General features: G+C 37.2%; 1 protein-coding gene across 1 annotated transcript; it reads right to left on the bottom strand.

Moving 5' to 3' along the window:
* Positions 1 to 318: 318 nt before the first annotated feature.
* Positions 319 to 21,414, bottom strand: LOC145781832 (transmembrane 9 superfamily member 2-like). Its single transcript, XM_082593513.1, has 15 exons — positions 21,283 to 21,414; positions 15,497 to 15,661; positions 14,695 to 14,810; positions 14,097 to 14,226; positions 13,420 to 13,541; positions 11,922 to 12,021; positions 11,325 to 11,507; positions 10,422 to 10,526; positions 9,711 to 9,858; positions 9,132 to 9,189; positions 6,058 to 6,217; positions 5,312 to 5,550; positions 4,545 to 4,656; positions 3,611 to 3,782; positions 319 to 3,013 (listed from the first exon to the last, which is right to left on the bottom strand). The coding sequence occupies exons 1-15, from the start codon at positions 21,388 to 21,390 to the stop codon at positions 2,910 to 2,912; spliced, it is 2,022 nt and encodes a 673-aa protein (XP_082449639.1). The 5' UTR covers positions 21,391 to 21,414; the 3' UTR covers positions 319 to 2,909.
* Positions 21,415 to 26,322: the final 4,908 nt, after the last annotated feature.

The raw sequence follows: 26,322 nt of genomic DNA, 5'->3' as shown, positions 1-26,322 counted from the left end.
ACTAAAAATTAAACCAAAACCGCTTTTCAGATTGCAGCAATCAGCAAATGTTTGACCGAGCCCAAACACCTTTCCCAAATCAAATTGAAAACTTTCTGACTGTCTGCACTACCTTTGGCACTGTAAATTCTCTTCTGGTGAGTCTAGAATGGTCTTCGCTTAAAACGCCAGTTCTGCACGGCTTTCTGTGCAAGCCTCATTTTCAGCTACTAGTCTGGGGTTTTCTTCAATTTCAAATTTTTGTTTTTAATATTTATGAAATTTCCTTGAGACAAAATTCTCAATCTGGCAACACTAATCTGAAAGAATGTTATTAGTGTAGGCTCTGTGTATTAGTTGTAGCAAGCAATAACAATATGAAGGGGAAAATGATACAATAAAGGTAACCTATACATTATACAACCACAGTTTATAATGCCAAACAAATCAATAAAAAGAGTTGGTACAAGAAAATGCAATGTTTGTACAAAAAAAAATTGCAAAATGTAAAACAACCAACACTCGCAGCCACACTCTTTGAGGGTGAAATTAGGATTTTAGAATTAATTTCAAGCTTTACTGAAAAGATTCTAGACTACGCAAATCAACCCAGGCTTGGGTGCAAAAGTATGCTAATGCTCAGATTAAAGTGATTCAACAAAAGTTAGTAGTTGACCAGCAACGAGTGTTTAACTGTTTATGCTTTTTTAGATAAAATTAGCAGTGTATGCTAATTGCAAATGATAATATAAACTAATAATCCTTGAAATAAGTGCATGGAGGTGAAGATAAGATTGAAGTGAAGTACAAAATGAGGAAAATTTGATGAAGATAAATAGTTTCATGCCACAGCACATCACTGAAAAGCGGTTCATTATCTGACACGTTGGAACATGTATCCATTAAAACATGGGTCGAGTCGCTTACAATGTGGCGATCAAGTGTATTATATTCTGTTGTAAGAACGTATCGATAATATAAAAAAAAGGTAGTTCAATTACATAATAATTGTTCAAATAACGAATGCTCGTTAGACAAAATACGTTGGTCCAAGTGCATTCGTTACTTCACGGGAACTGGTTTGAACCAAACCCACCCACAGGTTACTTTTTTACACGTTTTTTCGGTCAGACGAGTTGGCAACGAGTAGGTACCAGAGTCAAAGCTTAATTTTTTGTAAAATGTAAAAGGAAAATTGATCTTTAAAATGCATCTTTTGCAAAAACGATACCATGACTGTGGTCCTGCAGTGTTCTGCGCTAAAAATATTTTTTTCTGTAAACAAAGAAGTGCCACAGTACGGTAGTTCTAAAGTGCTGCATAGCACTTTGCCTTTGGATGTGAGGCATCGACTGACTGAAGGGTCATTGCATACGTTGTTGGTAATGCTAACAATTGGGGCAAGTTTTTGTTGCAATGAAAAGTTGCATTGATGCATTTGCAATGATGATGCAGTTGCAATTGATGCAGTTGCAATGCTTCACATCTGTCGTTGAAAATCGATGATCTTTGCAGATCGTTTACCAGAATGCATTGCAGAAGCTTCGCACAACACTGCACAAAGTTGCTTGGCAATGCAATAATTTACATATCTTCTTCTTCTTCTTTCGTTTGAGACTAGATCAAATTTCAGGGCAGGTGGTGGAGAGCCAGGTGAGTGTAGCTTCGTCCAGCGTTGCTATACCATGCGTTCCACTTGGTGCCTTGTAGATGGGACATACGAGAACGACATGGTCGCGACGACCAGAGAAGATCTCTGGTCGTCGCGATCCCTAAGCCAAACAAACCACTAGACGATGCAAAGAGCTATCGCCCCATCTCCTTGCTCTGCATCCCTTTCAAGATCCTTGAGAGACTGATCTACGCTCGTGTCGAACCAATAATTGACCCACTGCTTCCCAACGAACAAGCTGGATTCCGACACGGGAGGTCAACTGTAGACCAAGTCACACTACTAACTCAGGATATTGAGGAGAGTTTTTCGGCAAAAAAGAAAGCGGGGGCTGTTTTTATCGACCTAACAGCAGCCTATGACACTGTTTGGCACCGTGGCCTAGCCTACAAGCTACTCCGCCTACTCCCTGACAGGCACATGGTCAAAATGATCATGGAACTCATCCACAACAGGAGTTTTACCCTTACCACCGGAAGCGGAAAACCAAGTAGACTGCGGCGACTCAAAAACGGTGTCCCACAGGGATCAGTCTTGGCTCCCCTCCTTTTCAACGTCTATACGCATGACCTACCATCAACAACATCTCACAAATATGCATATGCTGATGACTTGGCCATCTTGCACTCTGCGAAAGACTGGCAATCATTACAAACGACGTTGAGCCAAGACATGACGACCATATCTGGATACCTTCATCAATGGAAACTGAAGCTCAGCGAAAGTAAAACTGTGACGGCAGCCTTCCATCTCAACAACAGGGAGGCAAAACGTGATCTGAAAGTGACCGTTAACGGCAAAATTCTGCCGCCCTGCCCAGAACCAACATACCTTGGGGTTACACTTGACAGGTCACTCACATACCGTCACCATTTACAATCACTACGCAAAAAGTTGACATCTCGCGTCGCCCTGCTGAGACGTTTGGCAGGCACAATTTACATATGATGCTGGAGTAACGCTTGACAGATATTTCTACAATCGCTTCTAGGTCATTATTTAGTTCAAGCCGATGATTCAAAAGCAAGTTTATCTCAACCTGATCGCTGTAAAAAAAAGTCAAAACACTTTCTTTATTAGGCTACCCTTTTTTCTGGAACAATATCATTCCGTATAAGTCTTGATTACTTTGGAAGGTGTTTGAAGATGGAAAAAGTTGCAAAAACTTGCCCTACTAATAACAAGTTTGAAAGATAAGCGGGCATTTGAAAGAATAGCAAGTACAGCACTAGGTTTCTGTCGGACTCTAAAACAAGCGTCAGCCATGGAATACTTTCAGAACAGAACGACTCTTAAAAGATTGCGAGCTCTTGTGATGGACGATTCGTACGAAGCAAAGGCAAGATGCCAATCCAATCGATCCTGCAATGAAACGTCGTTTGTTCATTTCTGTGATCCATAACGGATGACATAATCAATTCTTGAACAGGCTTGCACAAACTAAGCGAGAATGAAGCGCTAGAGAAAGCAAGGGAGTGCTTCAAAATAGTCAACTCTTGAAATTTACTATCGCTGAAAAGGTGGTCGCACACTTTAGTCCAAGTAGTGAGAATTGAGGTCCTCATTATACTCAGCCTTCGCTACTAACAAGAGTAGGGTGGCCAGTTTTTGTAGAGTTTTGTTTTTCAACTAATAGCAAAAGCATGATGTTATCTTATATGACAAATGGAAAGAAACGTGTTGATAGCACACTTCAAGGTTTCACAAACACGGCCGCCGTGGGCCAAGTGGAATCCGTAGTGGCCATATTTGCTTTTGCGTCTATGCAATGCAACGAAACATTAGCACAATGTTAAAGCAAAAATAAGCTGCTCTATAAGTCATACATTAGATGTATGTTTTGTAGAATGCACGAACGATGGATTCTATAAAATAAATGGTCGAACCTAAAGTTCTGGCAATTCATCGAGTCTATAAAAACTTAGAAACATGATCAGAAACTATAAAATTCAATCTGACCTGTGAACAGGAACACAAGCAGAGCCATGATGGTTGAGTAGCCGAAGTAGATCATGGCTGATGCTGTTCCATCCATCGATAATTTGTTGAAGTAGAAGTGAACGGTGTAGCTGAAGACGCAGACAGCGGTGAAGCCAGACGAGAGGAAGGAGCGCCACCACCATCGGTAATTCTAATGCAATAAAATGTTGTTTTCACAAAGGTAATTTTCATTCACGGAGAGAGTTTACATTGAGGCTTCTATCAAAATACAGACACCCGTATGTTGTCTGAATTGTGCAAAAAATACTAGCTTTAAACTAGGTTAAGAACACCCTGATTGATGCAACCTCATGGTTAACTGGAAACAATTCGACTTTTGAAAACACACCGATTATCTTGACAAGACACGTAGTGACATTGTTGAAGGTGGAAACGAAGACTGGTGGACACGGTTTCCTTGCCTTACTTAATTCAACTTTTGTATTAATAAACATAAGTACAGCAAAGACAGTGACTGGTTTCAATTTGTGGAAGTTTCGCTATAAAAAACGATGTTTGCGGAAAGCGGCTTTCAAAAACTAGAGTCACTTTGTAGTTTTTAAAGAGTGATATAATTATTATCAAGAACACGTACGACAACAAATTCTACAAACTAACGGTCAGCGTACTGTATCTGCTCGGAAGGAAAGCGGAATTGCATTTATATTACAACCAACTACAGCAGCATGAAACTCCTTAAATGTTGTTGAAGTAAACTTCACAATCATTTTCAGCCTGTGGAAGTCCACTGCTAAGCGAATGCCTTCCCCTTAAACTAGACAATACACATTGCAAAAATTGTTGCAAGAAACGCGATGTAATCGCTCACATCCAGTGGGCGACACTTTCAGGCAGGATATATATGAAGAGGAGAAAGTTGTGTAGCACTTTCTTTATAAAATAATCTTCCTACCTCAGCAGCAATGCAATAGTAACAATTCCCAATGGTAGAGCCAGCGGTTATGAGCACCAGTACCATGGCGACCAGGGCGAAGTAGCCATACAGGTAACAATATTGGCCAGACCTGGGATAAATATTGTCAAAAAGCAAATATTATTAACATCGCATGGACGTCACGGAACGTTTTATTTATATGTTTTAGTGTGTGATTGAAGAAAATCGTAAAACAACGATATTTTTAAAGAGACATTAAAAGTTGAACTTGAAATAGCGACAGCGAAGAACACAAAAGGATCTATAGCCGCTATTTAGTAATAAGGTACGTGTTTTTGTGATATTATATCTACCAACATTGCTTCGGCCTAGCAATTTGTAAGTGGGTTAATCGTAAGGGCCTTAAATTCAGGTATATTTGGATTTACGATCATTGGGATAAGTCAACATCGCGGTTAGTTAAGCCTCTAAGAACTGTAGTGGCCGATTTTTATCGTAAAAAAACTGTTAATTAAAAATTCATCGTTATAGTATTTTAACACACGTCTGTGGGGCTGGTTTGATACAATAAGTAGCATTCTTCGAAATAAAAGTTGTGAAAGAGAATCTCTGTAGAGAAGAAACATGTAATGCTGGGTTGGAACAGAATGATGGAGATGATTTAACAAAGCGAACATCAGTTAAATTCTAAGCCAGTGTGAAAAACCGCGGTACATTTAGAAGTAGCTGAGATCATATTAAAGTCATAGTAAATATTTTTCAACAACTTACGGACCAGTACTTACCACAAAGCATTTTCAATGAAAAACAAGGGAATAAACACAGTCGAAAATGGCAGAATCCCATTAGCTGCCGTAGTGATGAAGACGGCCTTAACCGAAATCCTGCACGGCTTGATGTTATTTGGAGCAAGTTGTTTAATTTTTGTTAGCACGGGAGACATGTCAGCTGTTGCTTCATCAGCATCGGGGTCAAGGAGAGAAGGAGCAGTTGTGTTGGAATAATGATCGAAAGTAAAAATTTTCTACAAAGTAAATGAATCTGAAGGTGTTGCATTGTTGTGTATACAACTATATGAATGTGTACTGTGTAGTTATGTACCATGATCTAACTTAATTTCATTAGTTTCTTCTAAAGCAAGTAATTATGTTTCCATAAAAATATTTTATCATGATTTCGTTATTTAACATTTTATTAACGTCAGCGAACAACAATAAAAATAACACTTCCAGTGTAGTCTGAGAATATTGTGGATCTGGGTAAAAGAATAAACCCTCGGCCCCATAAGCTCACACGAAAAAGAATAAAACCACCAATGAAGCACAAGCCAATTTAGGTTTGACTCTGTAGTGTGGTTGGTACGGCTTGTGGTTTGCTGTCATTGTAAGCTTTGAAAACAAATGTGTTGCTACACATTCAATCCGTCCGTGATGACTCCCACACTGCAGTAAAATATTATCGCAAGGACCAGTGACGTGGCTGAGCAATGAGTCCATAGCAAACAAGATACTGAACAACACCTCTCAGCTACCTGACGCTTGTAACCAAAATAAGCTCCAATGATGGTCATGGGGACAAGTATTCCCAACCATAAGCCAAACAGCAACAGCCAGGTGCGATAATGTATGGCGGCTGAACTTCCAAGACAACGAAAAATAATATCCATAACAAGCGCAATGATGCAAATGGTTCTAAAAATTGAAGCCATGAATTACTTACATATGATTAAAGAGTTGGAACGCCAAGTCAATCTAATCACAAAATAAAGAGCCAAAATAAATTCATGAACGTCTGTTAAACTCATGCAAACATGCGTTTGGTATCGACATTTTGGGTTCTACAATGTCTACACTTTTTTATTAATTACGTAGTTAGGGTACATGATATAACTATCGAAAAAGTAAAAACAGCCACACGCAGACGCATCTGGAATCCTCATCTCCAGGTTAAACATTGATCAATGAGAACAAAACTTTACAATATGTTTTCAGTTGAAGTCCAGTGATGAAAAAAGCAAATTTGAAAGATTTGAAGTATATGACCCAATGTTTTCAACACCTAGCCACTAGGGTGTGACAGCCGCCCCATAATTTTTAAAACTTGGTTTCACAGAGCCTATCTTTTTTTTGGTGGTGAGGTTTTACCTGTATAACATTCCTGTAAAGTTTCAAAAAAATTGGTCAAGTTTTAGAGGTGGCCCGTGGCCACTAAAGTTTTTGGGGGTGAGCGATGCATTTTTAGGGGCGTTTTTGCTATATCTCAGCTCGTAGACATGATAGAAGGTCATGCTATAGCTCAATCGATGCAGTATAGGCAAGTTTATATCAACCTTGTGAACAAATGTTCAGTCTAAAGCGTTTAGTTTTTGAGTTATTTGAGAAAAACCTGTTTTTTGCATATTTGTGAGAAAAATGTTCTTAGCACCTTTTCTTCTTGGGTTAAAACACATGGAAAATCAATGAAATGATGAATTCACCTGTTTAGTTAATGTTAAACAAAATCACAAAATACATTTGAGAGCAAGGAACAGCGATGATAAAAATCACAATGTAAGAAACCAACACCGAGATGGATGTAAGTTTTGTTTACGCTGATTGGGCATAGAATTTCTGCTGTTCTCAACTACTTGAACAATATTTTGAAATGAAACTTCTGTCTTAGTAGTGTCTATAAAGTCTTGGCACAGTTTGACACCCCTTTCTGCTGCATCATTAACAACACAAAGATTTGAAACCCGTTTCTTTGCTTCACAGTAACTGCCGTTCTGGCACCAATCGACAACACTAACACTTAAAAAGGTCGTGTCAATCCTCAAGATTCTGAAGAAGCTCCAAGAATCTTCTCCAACAAAGGAGCTCAAGTCATCTGTTGGTTTTGTAGCAACGGAAGGAAAGGAGGGTTTGCCAAAATCACTTCCTTCTCTTTTCAAAGAATGTCCAGGATCTTTGAAGCTTGTCAGCTTTTGAACAATTTTCTGCTTTGTCCCGTCAGACACACTGCTATAGAAAAGGGTGAGGGGGATAAGTTCTTCACTAAGATATCACATGTGCCCCATTAGAGCTTTAAGAGCTGCTTTGGCCATACTGCTTTCGATTTCTCAATACTCGTTGACGTTGATAAGTTCTAGGTGCGTTGCAAAGAGTAGAAGTTGACACAAAAGTGGTTAGCCACCATGGCACATAGGAATATACAACAAGCTGAACAAATTTTTGGATTTTCTTTAGCTGTTGCTTTGAACATATAAAACCTGCAGGAAGATCTCTAGTAATAACTTTAGTGAGAAGAACGATCTTGATACAGTATAAAATCTTGGCCATCCATCTGGAGTGGTGACAAACACCCGGATGTAGAAAACCTCCAAAGGTCTCAGCTCCCTCACCAAGATGCAAAAGCACTAGTTTGACTAGCTCCTCATAATCATCCATCACAAATCCCTGTGCTAGGGCTTCATAGCAGATCTTCACAATCATCCCCTTCTTGATCCTCATATCTGCTGGCCATCGCTCTGATGGTAAGATGGACTCGCCTAGTCAAGCCTGAAGACAACATCCAGTTTGGGACACTTCTATCAAAGCTCAAAATAAAAGACATCAGTGAAGTCCTCCAATTAGGCAGACTGAGATGGCTTGGTCTCGTTGAGCGCAGCTCAAGCTGGATCTCACAGGTCAGATGTGTTAACATCGCAGCACAGCGGGGTCAAGGTAGACCAAAACTTTCTTGGGAAGAACTTGTAAAACATGACCTTGTAGCCCTGAACATGAACTCTGTCAACCCAATAAATGAGGTGTGGAGGGGAAGACTTCGTTCTCGACAGACAGGCCACACCCTCGACATGAGGATTAATTCATGGCCTGTATAATCAAAATTGGTTGATGATGATGATCTTTAAACTGTGACATAGCATGTAATATAAGTTAGCACTTACCACCATAAAAATTGCCTTAACAGTAAACACAATGTTAGTGTTCGGTTTCTATGCTTCTAACAAAACAAAACATGAGGTAACTTAGGTTTAAACTTTGAAGAGTTACAGCTTCTGTACTTCTCCAGGTGTTCCTAAGAAGAAAAAAAAGTGAAAATGATAAAATATTCAATTCATATGTAACAATTTTTCACAAAATTTGTGCAAAAAACGGGTTTTTCTCAAATAACTCAAAAACTAAACATTTTAGGCAAATAGTTTCTTCACAAGTCTAATACAAATTTGCTTATTCTGCATCGATTGAGCTATAGAACGACCTTCTATCATGTCTAGGAGCCGAGATATAGCAAAAACACACCTAAAAATACATCGCGCACCCCCCAAAAACTTTAGTGGCCACGGGCCACCTCTAAACCTTGACCAATTTTTTTGAAACTTTACAGGAATCTTATACAGGTAAAACCTCACCACCAAAAAAAAGGTAGGCAAATTCTAAAAAGGTCGGGGCGGCTGTCACACCCTACTAGCCACGGAGCAATAAGCTTCCTATTATGCAAGTTAAACAATTAAACATATGCAAGTTAAACATTTGTGTTCAACATATCGTTTCGACAAAACACGTTTGATATATGACCATGTTTGCTGAACATCAGTGCACATAAAAATATTTTAAAAACACTTACAACGGTAGCAGGAACGATGTCAGCATTATATTGTGTTTCCAATTCTCCCCACCTAAGTCTGAAAAGAAATTTTCATTCCAGTTTACGTTTGGTTACGTTCAATATTTTAACATGCAAGCACATGAAATGTTCAAACTATGCCTGTTCACTGGGGGGGAGGGGGTCTAATGCCAAAATCTCAATATAAGAAAACCTGATTACGATAGTTGTTTCATATGACAACTTTTTATAAATCTAACTCAATACTTACAACATCGCCGGGTCTACATAAAGCTAGCTCATACACTATCGCATTTATTCATTAGGGATTAGAAAGCTTCAATCCCCTACACTTGCCACCCGAGCCTGAGTCCAAGTTAGGTTTTATAAAAAAATATGTTATGGACTAAAAAAAAACACAGCATCAAGAAAAAAAACCTTTATTTCGTGTTTTGCGAGAACACCATGGTACAACTATAAACAATACGAATAAAATAGCACCATAATAAGCTGGACCAATCTTGCAAATGCACCTTAAATAATGGCACTTTGCTGTGTTTTTTTTTTGGTGCCACTAAGTAATAAGCATAAGCCACTCACACTTGTAGAGACGAGCAGAGACGTGTCCAGCAACAGCAGCAAGGCACAGAAACAAGAAGATGACCGCTGTCCCAAACGATCCTCGACTAGCAGGAGATAAGAAGCCAAGACAAGCGAACGTGAGAGTGGCAAACGTCACTGCGACGACCTTCAAAGGAGAAGTTGAGGACATATCATGCAAAAATATGTCCACCGTATGTGGTTTCTAAAAATATCGCTGCCTGGCATTTTGATTTATAAATCAAAACCGATAACTCGTTCAAATACAAGAGTTATAAATAAGCCACGTAGCACACAAGAAACAGCATCCCCTTGTTTTCATTATAGGTTTTATTTTTTCTATATCATTGAAACATTACTCACGTAAGACATAAACGCAACAGCTGTGTGACGGATACGGGGTGACCGGATGAGAGTGAGACTCATTCATGGAGGCTACGATGTTTGGGTGTAACGTTAAAGCAAAATTGTTAAGAGGTGGGACAAAACTTATATCAATCATAAGTATACATACACGTTGCCTGATATTGTTTTGTATTGGAAGGTTTAAGTGTGAGCATTGAAGCCCTCAAGCGGGAGACAGATTAAATTGCTCGTTGAACATATACACACAGTCATACTGGTGCATGAAAGAAAATTTTTTGCACGTATTAAAGACTTAATAAAGTTTTAAAAACTTTTCCTATTTAAAAAGATCCAATTCCAACTCACGTGGCAACCAGCTCCGACTAGAGCGGACAACAACATGGGGTGAGAAGGGGGGCGGAGTATTTCTCCTTGTGTAAAACTCCAAGCAAACGAATTACGAAACAAAGTCTGTGGACAACCATGGTTAGAAAAAATATAGTGATAGAAGTGTTACATGTGCCTAAAATAAAAACTCGTGTATTTGAGACAAGAAAGCCATCCGCCAGCGTGCAAATTGCTGGCAAGTAAGCCCTTTTTTCGTTGATTTTTAATGTAGTTGCCCATTACTTTTTAATTCCATCAATAAAATGGACAGTTTTGTCGCCAGTCAGCAAAACTTATTGCTTTAACCACGATAAGTATTTGAAAACCACAGGCTGATAAGTGATAATGGCGTGGGTTGAAAGTCACAGATGCAGAGATGTGAGTCGTTTTTTATGCTCGTTTTTTTATAACAAGTTAAAAAAAAAAAACACGTTTGCTTTTCTTTTGCACCAACAATCTGCCAAAATTAAATGTTGAAACAAAGTTTGTAGGCTAGTTTTGCTTCTTTGAAAGATTTGTCCTGAAATAACCAAGACATCGATAAGTCACCAAATACAACTTTGTCTCTAAACTCTTCATTAAAATCTTCTTTTGACTTCACTTTCTTTTGTATGATATACTATATGGGACTTTGTTAAGATAAATGAAAATAATTGTTACTTGAAAAAATGTATGAAACGATTGAAAAGAGCATAAAAATGAAAAAAGCGAAACAAAATTGATAAAAAAAAAAACGATTAGAAAAACGACGACTAAAAAAAAACGTTTTTAACCATCCCTACATGTAATCTTGTCATCAGTATCGAGTCTATCGTACACAGGAGCTAAATAGAGAATAATTAATTTTATATATCATACTCAGGACCTTCAGCTCATACGTACCTCAGGATCCATTTCTCTATATCCAGCCACACGTTTACGCAGACGTACAGCTATTAACATGACTAGCCCAATCAGAAAGAACAGCAGAATAAGAGAATTCAGCAAAGAGAACCACATAATGCGATGGTGCGGTACCTCAAGAACATAATCCCATCTGGATGCCCAATTGGTGGTATTATCTTCCTAAATATTCAGCTGTCAGTGAACGAAGGGAGCCAGTCAGCAATAAAATGTTAATTTTTCAACCAAACAATATTGTGTTCCGGGTTTTGTTAGTTTGTGTATTTCATTAGTGTGTTTTTCTCTCACAAACAAAAAGTTTATTTCAGATTTTATTGCTAAAACGCGACATGTCATCGAACTGTAAAATGATTTGTTATGGAATTTTTTGTTGTTAAAAATTAAACTTCTATCACACAACGATGACTAAATTCTACAGTATAGTGGGCACCGTACTGGTGCACATTTTTGTTTGCAAGTTCGTTGGTGAAGCTGACGTTGTATGAACAACTCCAGTAAAAGGAATAATCCGGAATCAGGCTACAACATTTCATGTAACCGATGCTAAAAAACAACAGTGGTAACAACTTCACTCACCACAAATTTGACAGAGAAAGAGTAATTAATGGTAACTCTCTTGTCGAACACCGCAGGAATGCCAACAGGGGGACCTGATTCGCAGTGGCTGTTCAATAAACTGCGCAAAAACAATTTGAAATGAGCTTGACAAACTAAATGTGAACAAAATAGTCATATTTCTTCTTACAATGGAAGTCTAACAACACAAAACAATAGGTTAGTAAGTTAGAATCTATTCCATCAATTGAAAAACAGAAACAAGACTAGACTGTGAGTCTTAAATTTGTCACTACAGCGTACTCAAACTACTCATCACCTACGAGTACCATCCTGTACCATATCGTACTTTTTGCATGCTGCGTCATCAGTAAAATAGTCAACAAGCCAACTAAGGATCTAAGCTCCTTTATTTTTCCGGCGACCAAACATGGCCTACAAGAGCTTCCCGGGGCCAAATTCTCACGCTCGGCAGCCAAAATAAAAACTTCGTTAAACATCGTGTTTTTAAAAACCCGTTAATTGATATCGTGCTTTTTACGTTCACTCGGGTTAGAACAACACAAACAAGGCCCGGAAACATATTTGCAGTTGTATTTAAATAAACTGCTTTCCAAGTAGATGTAAAGCTAGTCTTCGAGTTTTTATAGGTCGACGCTCAGACTTTTGCGAAACTTTTATAAGCAATATTCCTGGTCGGCGTGAAAGAGATTGCCTTGTTTGTAAAAAAAAGATTTCAAATACCAACGGAGTAGAGAAATGCTGGATTTTGAAAGCTGGCGACTAAACATGGCCTACCGGCCCAGTAGTTTCGGAGGCCATTTAACGACTTCTTGGCTGCCATGGTCGCCGGGAGTTTAGAGGCCTGTAGTAATAATTTATTGATAAACGACACTTACATTTTGGTACTATTACTACTAAGCGTTAGAAAAAAAACTAACTCAACACAAGTGAATAAAAAATAACAGTAACCTCTCAAGTAGGCTACATGTAGCTCCACACAAAGTGAAATTTGCACGACTGTTGACTCTTTTTTATTTCTTTAAAAATTATGTCTAAACTACGAACAGTGGCCAGTGTTTCGATCTTGCGATCTCTTCAGCGTAGTAAAATGAAAGTAGAAAGTTGTCTTTAAGTATCGAGATGATGGTTTCTAAGAGTGATTTCAATTAAACCAATGAGAACTGATTTAATTTTTAATTACGGACTCCAGCTAAACGTGATTTTAGCGCTTATTAGGAAGTGTGATTTTTTGATAAAAGTTGCACGCTAAGCGTAACTTTTCTTTATTTTTTTATTCACTTGTTGATTCATGCATATCACTCAGTTTGTATCTGTGGATCCTTCTTTTGTATCATGGGCCAATCTTATAGATGTTTGCTGGTGCACCCCTTCATTTTCTTTGAATATTAATCATCTAATTTCTTCATCCCTCACATCTAATCAACGCGTAACACCATGACACTCATCACTCATCAGTGGTGCTGTTCAATATCATACATTGATGCCCATTGCCCACCTTTTAGGCTCTAAGGTGGCTTGTACGAGGCGGGCACCAGGCCCAGTCACATCCCGACGATACTTGATCGTTATGTCGACATGGTTGAAAACAAAGTATGTGTCTCTCTCTTGGAACCGGTTCTGTAAAATCGTGGTAATATTGTCACATGCAAGATGTGCAGTTGTGCACTATGAAATGTATTAAAAGTTTCACAACTGAACCACTTCAACTACTGAAAATGATAAATAATAAAAAAGATTGAGATTAGAACAATTCAGCGCGGCTGACATTGCGCAAAAATATTGACCATAGTAGATTAGTTGCAGGGACAACTCGTAGCAGAGGAATCTCACCATGAGATCTCTTGCAGCAACGATCATACACTGATGCAGATATCACAATAAAATATCTTTTCAAACAAGAAATCTTTCAAAAACATTTACTTATCAGCCAAAATTCTACAAGACCATATTTTCTAACAAAAGCAGAAATAACTGCCGCTTTCAAATTAAAAAAATGCGAGTTTGGCAACACTGGATGTCTTTGCTAAACTAAACTTTCGAAACGTGGAGCAAAGATGAGAAAAAAATTAATTATAAATTTGTATCTTTGACACATTCATTGGTTTGGAATAAACAAAACAAGAAATTCCTCATCAAAATTCTAAATATAAGTTTTGTCATTTCCGAACTTACGCTCACGACGCAAGCGTCACGTGATAGCCCATCGTGATCCACATAGCAACCAATAGGAAATCCAGGGTTACAGAACCTGCCACTGGTCAGGGTATTGTAACACCAAGAGATCGGCATGTTGTCAACAATCCTGCAAGGACAAAAACAACACTTGCATCATAATCAGATGACATCACTTTGTTCTCAAGGAAAAGCAGCTAAATTGTTGCATTACCCAGACAGCAAAATCCGTCATTTTTACATTGATTCAACGTCCGCAGACCATGAAAGATTTTGTTATGGGCTAATGTTGTTCGTTGTTTTCACTACACACTTTTAATTTCATGTTTTCTTAAGCAATTTTTTGCACCTTAATAATGTATTTATTGCAAGCACATTAACCTAAAAATAAAAATACCTTCACATATCTAAGATATAGCAATCTTTTTAGCCTCAATATTATGACTATCCGACCTGTAAATATATAGCATAATCAAAGGCACACTTAGGCTACAGGGAAGTACAGCTACGGACTTAAAACTATTTTGGCTGCTTTTGCTTGTCACTAGAGACAGTAGAAGATATTCTAGAACATTATATTAACATTTATGGCACATACCATCTATTTTCATAGCTGTAGTACATTCCATGCTTCAAAAATTTGAGAAAGTCATCATCTTTCTCATAATTTTTAGAACATACGTGGATACATTTTTCATTTTCACCGAACTTCATCTGTACACACAAGGTTAAAAATGTTGATTTGTACCTGGTATGGTGGATATAATGGATATTAAAAGAAAATAAATAAATTTATCACAAATGTAGCACTAGCATACAACGTTTCTAATTCTACGATGATCTACAGAACATAGACTATGCTTTAAAACAGACACCTCCAATAGATAATATCTAAGAGATTTCAATGTAAAGATTGGAAGTACATCAGAACCAGGAGTTACCAACAAATTTGGTTTGGTCCAGTGCAACAACACAAAATAAAAATTGCTCCAATTCCACCAAAAAAACCTCCACAATGTTTAAAAAAACAAAAAACAAGATTACTGTATATGCTTGTATGAGAACCTTAATTGTTTCAAACCTCGATGCTTAATTTCTATAAGAATCACCTATGGTGTTGCACATGATCACTTGAATGAGACCGTTCATGGCTTGGCTTATTGTGGACCAAAAGAGCAAATTAAGTTTTGGAATATAAATTAATTGTATAATATATATATCTTCAAGTACTGTTCACAATAACAGCAGTGTGAGCATCACAAATTTTAAGAAAAGCTTCATTCTTCGTTAAATTAAAGCATTCAATGCTGATTTAGTTATGCCTATACCGTACACTATACACTACAGTACATTGAAATAGTTATCAAAAGAAAATACCGTGATAAGCTCAATAATGTTACCTGGTATGGGGATGCTCTGATTCTATCTCCAAATAATGCTTGACCAAAGTTGGCAGAGGGAGAAGACTTTTGTGCTTTAGGTGAACAAAAGTCAAACTGAGAGTAATCATATGGAATGGCAGATTGTTGGGACATCAAGCGATTTACATAAATAGGAATGTCCGACTGCCAATTATAAAATAATCTTTTTTAATAACTAATTATTAGTGAACCAAGCAAAATAACAAAGCAGAGTAAATATCAGTGAATTAAACTAAATATAGACAGACAATCGATAACAACTTAATAACATTGAATTGCATAATTCAAAATTAATACAGAAATGAAATAGATACATAATTTCGAACGTTTTCGGCAAAACTTTCTGCCCTCTTCAGGAAAATATCTTAATTCATCTAAACAAAACAATTATTCGTGATATATCTTAATAAAATATCTTAATTCATCTAAACAAAACAATTATTCGTGATATTTTCCTGAAGAGGGCAGAAAGTTTTGCCGAAAACGTTCGAAATTATGTATCTATTTCATTTCTGTATTAATTTTGAATTATGCAATTCAATGTTATTAAGTTGTTATCGATTGTCTGTCTATGGTTTTTAAAAAGTACCTCTCTACCAAAGCTATACTAAACTAAATATGTTTACAACTCTCCTAACATCCTTAACAGCCAGTTACATAATTGAAGGGTTTCTGAGAATGGTTGATTATATATTTCATTAGAAAACAGGCTGATAAGGTTTTTAAAAAAATTGCAAATTAGCTATGATTACAATAATACAATAGGCCAATACTGCATAGAACTACACACAAATTCATTCATTTGTTGATTTTATTTTTCATAATTAAGTCATATTTTGTCCGGGACGAAAAAGACTACAATAGCCGATACTATATATACCAATTGAAAATCATGTCTCTACTAATTGTACAATGTACATATCCATACCAGATAATGCAGCTAGAGCTCAAAATGATTTTTATACCCTTTGCAAATCACTGTCATATCATACCTTTTATTTTTGTTATTAAGGGGGCAATTCTACTTAGAATCGCATATTTCGTACTTGTCATAAATAACAATCTACACACAAAAGTTCACCCACAAACCCCAACAAACCATAGCCTATATAATATTGCTGGAAAAAGGAGGAAACAAGCTATCCAAAAATATTTGCTGATTGTCTCCATTGCAGCCCTAAAAACTCGAAAATGGCTAGTGGTAGGGACTTCAAACTGCATGGTCGTCGTCGTCGTCGTGTGAGCCTCTGGGGCCAAGGGTAGGGTGTGTCGTGTGCCCCCAAAAATTTAAAAAATGGTTGAAAACAAAATTATTTTTTTTTGTGGGTGAGGCTTGATTAAAAAAGCAAAATTACAAAATTTCAAAAAATTTGGTCAAGGTTTAGGTGCTCCACATCCCAATTGCCTGTATCCCCTTGTTGGTTTGACAATAGGGTGGATTGAAAAATTTTTTTTTTTAATTAAAAAAAGGGGGGTCTAGACCACTGACAAATTGGCTAAAAACAATAACAAAACTGGTTTCAGGGAGTTGTACCACATATTGGCCGTTCTACCCCCCATTTTATGGGGAAATACCCCCAAAATTCTCAAATCGGATGTAACTTTGGAACTGCTGGTGCTAGGAACATGAGTTTGGTATCAAATGATGCAGAATCATAATGTTTCTATCTGCTCTATGAGGATTTTTTGCCTTAATTTCACTAGAAAAAAAGTTATGACAAAAAGCGTATATTTGACAATGTTTTGGACAAAACGGTAGCGCAGGCACAAGGTAATGAGTAAATGCACATGCTGTACTGCATATGTTGATGCAGGTCACAGATGACTTGGATACTTTTGCTTATTGCATTTGCAATAAATATACAGCATGGTATGCATAATATATGGTACACACTACACATGATGTAGAGAATACAAGGGTTAATCGAGAGCATGTAGGCAGTGGTCTAACGGTACAGTAGTGTGACTGGAAATACAATATAGTGCTCGTGTCATTTACACACACACTCACACAGTAGCAAGTAACAACTTCACTGCACGACCTGGGGGTTACTAACTGGACTGTTCAAAGTGTAGGTGCATAAAACAAATACTGTAATTAGTAGACATAGGCTAATTGGTGATGGGTAGACTGTGATCTGCCATGAAATCATTGTCAAGAAAATACCAGCACACAGATTGATATACTCCATACTGCTGCATGTGCTAGACTACCTGTACTACATTGAGACTTTAGCAACCAGCACAAAAAGGTGAACATGTCAATCTAGTGGGAATTCCTTCTTGCTGTTGAATTCTTTCATAAGTTGACGAGATCGCACCTTCTGACGAATCAGTCCATCCCTTCTTTCAAAACCTACAGCATATAAGCTTGCTTTAACAGTCACTAGCTTAACGTGACACTCCACTGCTTGGTAGTGGCAAGGATAATCCAGCTGCAGAGGTTCGTCGATGACATTGTCAAGCTGTTGATCTGCTAGCGATCTCATGATAGGTGGCTCAGACTTATGAACTGTGCCAAGCTTCACAAGTTGGTGGTATGATTTTGCTTTAGTATTAAGCTGTGGCACAAGAAATCTGCATATTGCAGGTGGCACGGCTGGTGAAATTTCCTTTCTCAGCTTTCGATTTTCATCTTCTGCTTTTTGTGAGGAGCCAACATGATTCTTGCTTTGCTTTTCCTGTGCTTGTGCACCTAAGGAATAGATTTGTTGGCCTGCTGCTCTTCTAACTTGGCAGTCTTCATCACCTAGCATTCCAACAATGACATTTTCAGAGTGAGCGAATAATGCATTGCATTCCAAAACCTTCTTGGAAATCTTTTACTTCTTGGCTTGGGAAGATTTCTTTGCAACATGTTGAAGAAGTTTTTTGACCCATCAGATAATGAATTGTGGTGTTTTATTTCAAACCAAGGTGGGAAGCAAACCTTGATGCAGTACTCAGACAAGTTCATGAAACTTTTGGAAGGGTTGATTGCATGAGTGTATTTACGAAGTAGCCTACAAGCAAGTGTTAGCCACCTTGAATGACATAATTTCCCGACTGACAAAAACTGCAAGTCTTCATCAACATTCAACATGCCCAAGCACAATGCAGGCATAATCCATACATTACACTGGTAAACAAAAAAAGAATTATTTTTTGCTCCATGAACTTTGAAGACTGATTTAGAGTAATTTTGCGGTGCTGAATCCGAATCTAACCTCAGATCACGTCAGGTTTGTGAGATATGATAACAACAAATGGTTACTTTTGTCAAAAGTGGAAGATTTGGCATTGCGTTGACCACCAACATACGCAGTACTATAACGAATGGTTAGTGTTAGACAGACCAAAACAGCCTAAGTAAGGTTACTGTACAAGCATTGCCACAGGCCTACTTAATCCTTTGTGGTTTCATGCAAACCTTTGACGGGGGGGGGGGGGGGGGGTCAGTTATACTTTTAGCCTCCCTTTTAGATTGTTACTACTGCATGGTTAATAATGTTGCTTAGAAAACAAATTGGTATCAAAATTTATATTTGGTGTATTTCAGCTACTTATGCACGACATGGCCTGGATTTCTGCATATAGCAAAATATGTATGTGCAATAAATGCAACGTCAAATCTTCCACTTTTGACAAAAGTAACAATTTGCTGTCATCATATCTCACATACCTGACGTGATAGGATAAATCTGAGGGCAGATTCGGATTCAGCACCCCAAAATTACTCTAAATCAGTTTTCAAAGTTCATAGAGCAAAAATCGTGTACACCAGTGTTATGTTAAAACAAGGTATTTATGGAGTATGGGGGTCGAAATTCCTGTATTTTTAACTGCAATGTGGAGCACCTAAACATTAATATTTTTTGCTGAAACTTCATATTATTGTTGTTTCAGTGAAACCTCACCATTGAAAAAAAATAATACAAAAAATATGAACATTGGGGCACACGACGCACCCTAGCCAAGGGTCTATCCTTTTACCACCTTTTACTGCATGGTGATCTAGTAGGGTATCCTAGCCATAAATTGATACAGGGGATTTCTTTTAACTCTTTTATTTTTTCAAATATAAAAAAATTCATAATTGCTGTGCATCAAGAGCAAATTTGACTTCAGGACTTAGAAATAAAATATTTATAACTCTGAATATTGAAACAAAACTCAATCATTATGTCCATAAGGGCCTACTGTACATCTGTTAAAAATTTTAGCCTTCTAGAAGAAACATTTTCAGTGCACAATAACATGATTTTGAGTAAATCGCATTTGAAAAATAGAATTAGGTAAATTTATGCCTTTGACTTTAAATGTGACTTTTTTCTTCTATGTCCATTCACAACAACTAAAATATACATAATGAACAAAATACTGAGTTTCTTTGTATTCTCAATAAACTTGGTTAACCTTTTAAAAAGGTGGCGCTATTTAGCTTATTCATTATTAGATTTTGTAAGAAAAAATACAAAAAATCTTGCAACTAACATTCTCACAAAAATGCAAATTTTTATTCACATTTTAAACTGAGGTGCGTTCAGAAAACCTTCCGTTTGAAGCCTAATGAGGGCAAATAGGTAAAAACTGACTGCATATTTGGAATCTACGATAAATTTCCAATATATATCAACAAAATAAAATAAATTTGAAAAAAAAATTTTCTAAGTAGAACTGCTCCCTTAAGATCTTGCACAAAAAATAGTGTGGTAGGCTAATAGCTATAGGCCTAATCAGCAAAACATGATCTTATTTTTGCCGAGGTCAACAAATACAATTGTTCTTTATCACCAATTTAATGTGCTCAGAATTGACGATATTATTAAATTAGAAACTGCAAATTTATGTACAAATATGTGCACAAAATGCTGCCCCGGGCCTTTGCTGGCTGCTTTATTTTTGTAAATGAAATTCGCCATCATAAAACCCGTCAGAACCAAAAAAATGATTTATATTTGCCTTCTACAACGTCAAACTCTGGTAAGAAGATGCTATGTTTTAATGGAGTGAAACTATGGAATCAAGTACCAAAAGAAATAAAAGAAAAGTCTTACAATGTTTTTAAATTTAAATATAAATGTTTATTAAAGAATTTGTACAATGATCACTCCTGAAACGTATCATCCGCTTATTTCCCTACACAATGTTTTTTTTATGTTGCCCTGTGTTATTCCATTGTTAATGTATTGTTAATTCCATTGTTAATTTTTACAAATTAAAGTGCTGGTATTGTGCTATATGTTACATACTGTATGTGTCAATGTTCTTAATTTTGGGTCTTTTGTTTAAATGTTTGGGTGGCAGCTGACTTTGGTGACCTTTTGGTCTTTCGCTGCCATCCTTGTTGTGCGAATTATTTGTGTTTATTGCGTTTTTGCTTTTTGTGTCTTTCTTTTTCGCCAACAAAACAAAAACAAAAAATATACTGAACTGATCACATCAATGAAAGAAAAAATATGTGACAAATTGTTAAAGCAGCTCTCAGTACTGCAGTTGGACAAGCATTAGCTATCAGTGAAGTATTTTTACCAGGTCAACTGCTGTCAATTATTTTGGCATAGGGCCATGAAATGTCTTGCCGAGACATAGCCACATGCGTTGCAGGAGCGGTATCGAACTTATGTCTGCAAGTGCCATGCAGATTCTCACCATTATAGCTGAATATGAGTGTCAACAATAATCTTTCAAAGGGTTTTCAAGAGTCTAGTATCAAGGTTTTAAGCTTTCCACTATGCTGCAGTACGAAAAATATGTCAATGTTTGTAAACAACAAAATAGCTTACCTTGCAATTATCATGACCCACTTTGCAGTAACTAACTGGGGCAATTCCTGGCAAGTAGAAGCCTTCAGCTAGAAATGCAAAAACCCAAACAAATAAGCACTTTAGCATATTAAGTATATTACCCTTTCACTAGGCAATACTATATATACAATTATACAGTATTCCAATTGTCACAAAACTAAGCAAAAGTAAAACTTATTTAAATAAAAAGTACTTTGAAACAGTGCAAGCTTGTATAGCCTATTACCCTTGCTCTATCAGTAGGCTATACCAGGGGTCCCAAACCACTATGTCAATGGCCAATCCATAAATTATTTTCATTTTAAAACAGGTTTGTGATAAAAAAAGGTTGGGGGTTGCTGGCTATACCACCCTATTAGCCGATTAGGGTTTGGGCAAGTCAGGCAGTTAAAGTATAGTAGCAGTAGGCTATATATTATAATATCCACTGAGGAACTGAGGAAGTTCTAAGTAACTAGAAATCAATAAACACTAAACAAATACCAGCGTCCAGCAAGGTTGTCAAATTCTTTTAAAATTTCCAACCCAATTGCAATTAAAAACTAGCCCAATCTCTTCATGATGAAAATAGTCTCAAAAAAAGAATATTTGCTGATTTGCACCAACTTCCAATTTGATACAAAATGACAGCTAAGTTGGTTAAGCCAGTGCTCTTCAACCTTTTTTCAATTTTTAATAACTTTGTATACCTCACAAATCGCAATGTTTAATTGTGCACAGGAAGTAAAAAAAAACTAATAATTAATTAATTGTTTGTTAAAGTGATTCTGATTATAGTAGTCTTGAACTGGGAACAAGAAACTACGGTACGCTTGCAAAAGTGCAAAAAACGTCAAAATTGAAGTTGATTTAATGGCTAGCTTGTGGTTGCATTGTTCCGGCAAGTTGGCCATAACGTGGTGTTAGCTCTTTCTCTATTCCTCCCCGCATTAAAGAATCAATGTCAAGTATCGGGTTTCGTTTGTTTGACTTGATCTCAACAAGACTGGAAAATCCTTCTTCACACAAATAAGTGGTAGGCATCTGCACCAAGACATCAATGGCTTTTTGCACGAGATTTTTGTATTTTTGAAATTCAAGAAGAGAAACCCAACATTCTGTGTAATCCACTTCTCGGAATGAGTATTTTTGATATAAAGTAGCCCGTAGTTCCAATAATTCCTCATCCTCAGTTGGTTCGTCATTAAATGGTTGGATAATCCACGAGTTTGCTTCCAGACATTGTTTGTTATCTTCAGGAAAATATGTAGTCAAATTGTTGGTAAGTAATTTCAGGTGACCAACAATAAGGGCAGACAAATTATCTTCAGTAGAAACGTCCTCAAATTCCCAGCTAGACTCTTTCATGTATTGACTTAATACAGGAAAGTCATTGAAGTTCCTCGACAAAGCATTCTTTTTCCAGAGTGCAACTTTCATCTTCAGCGCATTGATCTTGCTAGTTGACCGAAATATATCACCCCCCCTCCCTTGAAGACTGATGTCACAAAACTTGGAAGCCCTTGGGTATCCGTGTTCAGTGTAAAATGCCCCTAATTGTTCGCGAAGTTCAAACACACGGGAAAGAACTTTCCCTCGCGATAGCCACCGTACCGTACCTCTGTTGTGACTTCCACTATCACAGATCTAAGCTGTATACCCTTCTCCAGCTGTATACCCTAGTTTTGATCTGGTACATATACACTTGGGTATACAGTATACCCGGTTGAAGAGCACTGGGTTAAGCGCTTGGCTTAATAAACAAAGAATCTGCAAGATTAAACTGCGCTGGTTCAACTCTCGGAGTATGAGCTTGACTTTGAGCAATGCATTTCAAGACCACCGTCATTCTGGCAGAATAGTTTTTCCGCTTTCCGCCTAAAAAAGTCATCCGTGAATAAGTGCGAAGCATAAAATGCGACCTGACATACCTTCGAAAAACCTTAAATAAAACAAAAACTCGCAACACGTGCCACTTAAATTTTACATGCATCGGATTCAGTATTAAATTACCTTTCCAGGGATGTGCACCAATAGGTGGGCATTTGGAAGGAACTCCCAGCAGAACGCTTCAAAGATGGAGGATATATTTACGATAAACATTAAAACAATACGATGTTTGCATAATGGACACCACTTCAAACATCTTCGCATAGAACTATAATCCGCAACACGTGCCACTTAAATTTTGCATGCATCGGATTCAGTATTAAATTACCTTTCCAGGGATGTGCACCAATAAGTGGGCATTTGGAAGGAACTCCCAGCAGAACGCTCCAAAGATGGAGGATATATTTACGATAAACATTAAAATAATACGATTTTTGCATAATAGACACCACTTCAAACATCTTCGAATAGAACTATAATCCGCAACACGTGCCACTTAAATTTTGCATGCATCGGATTCAGTATTAAATTACCTTTCCAGGGATGTGCACCAATAGGTGGGCATTTGGAAGGAACTCCCAGCAGAACGCTTCAAAGATGGAGGATATATTTACGATAAACATTAAAACAATACGATGTTTGCATAATAGACACCACTTCAAACATCTTCAAATAGAACTATAATCCGCAACACGTGCCACTTAAATTTTGCATGCATCGGATTCAGTATTAAATTACCTTTCCAGGGATGTGCACCAATAGGTGAGCATTTGGAAGGAACTCCCAGCAGAACGCTTCAAAGATGGAGGATATATTTACGATAAACATTAAAATAATATGATTTTTGCATAATTGACACCTCTTCAAACATCTTGAAATAAAACTTTAATCCGCAACACGTGCCACTTAAATTTTGCATGCATCGGATTTAGTATTGAATTACCTTTCCAGGGATGTGCATCAATAGGTGGGCATTTGGAAGGAACTCCCAGCAGAACGCTTCAAAGATGGAGGATATATTTACGATAAACATTAAAATAATATGATTTTTGCATAATTGACACCTCTTCAAACATCTTGAAATAAAACTTTAATCCGCAACACGTGCCACTTAAATTTTGCATGCATCGGATTTAGTATTGAATTACCTTTCCAGGGATGTGCATCAATAGGTGGACATTTGGAAGGAACTCCCAGCAGAACGCTCCAAAGATGGAGGATATATTTACGATAAACATTAAAATAATACGATTTTTGCATAATAGACACCACTTCAAACATCTTCGAATAGAACTATAATCCGCAACACGTGCCACTTAAATTTTGCATGCATCGGATTCAGTATTAAATTACCTTTCCAGGGATGTGCACCAATAGGTGGGCATTTGGAAGGAACTCCCAGCAGAACGCTTCAAAGATGGAGGATATATTTACGATAAACATTAAAATAATACGATTTTTGCATAATAGACACCACTTCAAACATCTTCGAATAGAACTATAATTCGCAACACGTGCCACTTAAATTTTGCATGCATCGGATTCAGTATTAAATTACCTTTCCAGGGATGTGCACCAATAAGTGGGCATTTGGAAGGAACTCCCAGCAGAACGCTTCAAAGATGGAGGATATATTTACGATAAACATTAAAATAATATGATTTTTGCATAATTGACACCTCTTCAAACATCTTGAAATAAAACTTTAATCCGCAACACGTGCCACTTAAATTTTGCATGCATCGGATTTAGTATTGAATTACCTTTCCAGGGATGTGCATCAATAGGTGGGCATTTGGAAGAAACTCCCAGCAGAACGCTTCAAAGATGGAGGATATATTTACGATAAACATTAAATGAATACGATTTTTGCATAATTGACACCACTTCAAACATCTTCGAATAGAACTATAATCCGCAACACGTGCCACTTAAATTTTGCATGCATCGGATTCAGTATTAAATTACCTTTCCAGGGATGTGCACCAATAGGTGGGCATTTGGAAGGAACTCCCAGCAGAACGCTTCAAAGATGGAGGATATATTTACGATAAACATTAAAATAATATGATGTTTGCATAATAGACACCACTTCAAACATCTTCAAATAGAACTATAATCCGCAACACGTGCCACTTAAATTTTGCATGCATCGGATTCAGTATTAAATTACCTTTCCAGGGATGTGCACCAATAGGTGGGCATTTGGAAGGAACTCCCAGCAGAACGCTTCAAAGATGGAGGATATATTTACGATAAACATTAAAATAATATGATTTTTGCATAATTGACACCTCTTCAAACATCTTGAAATAAAACTTTAATCCGCAACACGTGCCACTTAAATTTTGCATGCATCGGATTTAGTATTGAATTACCTTTCCAGGGATGTGCATCAATAGGTGGGCATTTGGAAGGAACTCCCAGCAGAACGCTTCAAAGATGGAGGATATATTTACGATAAACATTAAAATAATATGATTTTTGCATAATAGACACCTCTTCAAACATCTTGAAATAAAACTTTAATCCGCAACACGTGCCACTTAAATTTTGCATGCATCGGATTTAGTATTGAATTACCTTTCCAGGGATGTGCATCAATAGGTGGACATTTGGAAGGAACTCCCAGCAGAACGCTCCAAAGATGGAGGATATATTTACGATAAACATTAAAATAATACGATTTTTGCATAATAGACACCACTTCAAACATCTTCGAATAGAACTATAATTCGCAACACGTGCCACTTAAATTTTGCATGCATCGGATTCAGTATTAAATTACCTTTCCAGGGATGTGCACCAATAAGTGGGCATTTAGAAGGAACTCCCAGCAGAACGCTTCAAAGATGGAGGATATATTTACGATAAACATTAAAACAATACGATGTTTGCATAATAGACACCACTTCAAACATCTTCAAATAGAACTATAATCCGCAACACGTGCCACTTAAATTTTGCATGCATCGGATTCAGTATTAAATTACCTTTCCAGGGATGTGCACCAATAGGTGGGCATTTGGAAGGAACTCCCAGCAGAACGCTTCAAAGATGGAGGATATATTTACGATAAACATTAAAATAATATGATTTTTGCATAATTGACACCTCTTCAAACATCTTGAAATAAAACTATAATCCGCA

This window comes from Aplidium turbinatum, chromosome 13 (genome assembly GCF_918807975.1).
Source record: "Aplidium turbinatum chromosome 13, kaAplTurb1.1, whole genome shotgun sequence".
Taxonomy (NCBI): Eukaryota; Metazoa; Chordata; class Ascidiacea; order Aplousobranchia; family Polyclinidae; genus Aplidium; species Aplidium turbinatum.
This window is presented reverse-complemented; position numbering and strand designations above follow the sequence as displayed.

What these genes read in the sequence shown, in the direction of transcription:
- LOC145781832 (XM_082593513.1), bottom strand. Translation starts at nt 21,390, where the DNA reads ATGCTAAAGTGCTTATTTGTTTGGGTTTTTGCATTTCTAGCTGAAGGC. An exon ending in CTTTCTCTGTCAAATTTGTG is followed by an intron (nt 11,508 to 11,921) that starts GTGAGTGAAGTT and finishes CTGAATATTTAG; the next exon opens with GAAGATAATACCACCAATTG. An exon ending in ACTATTGCATTGCTGCTGAG is followed by an intron (nt 3,783 to 4,544) that starts GTAGGAAGATTA and finishes TTATTGCATTAG; the next exon opens with AATTACCGATGGTGGTGGCG.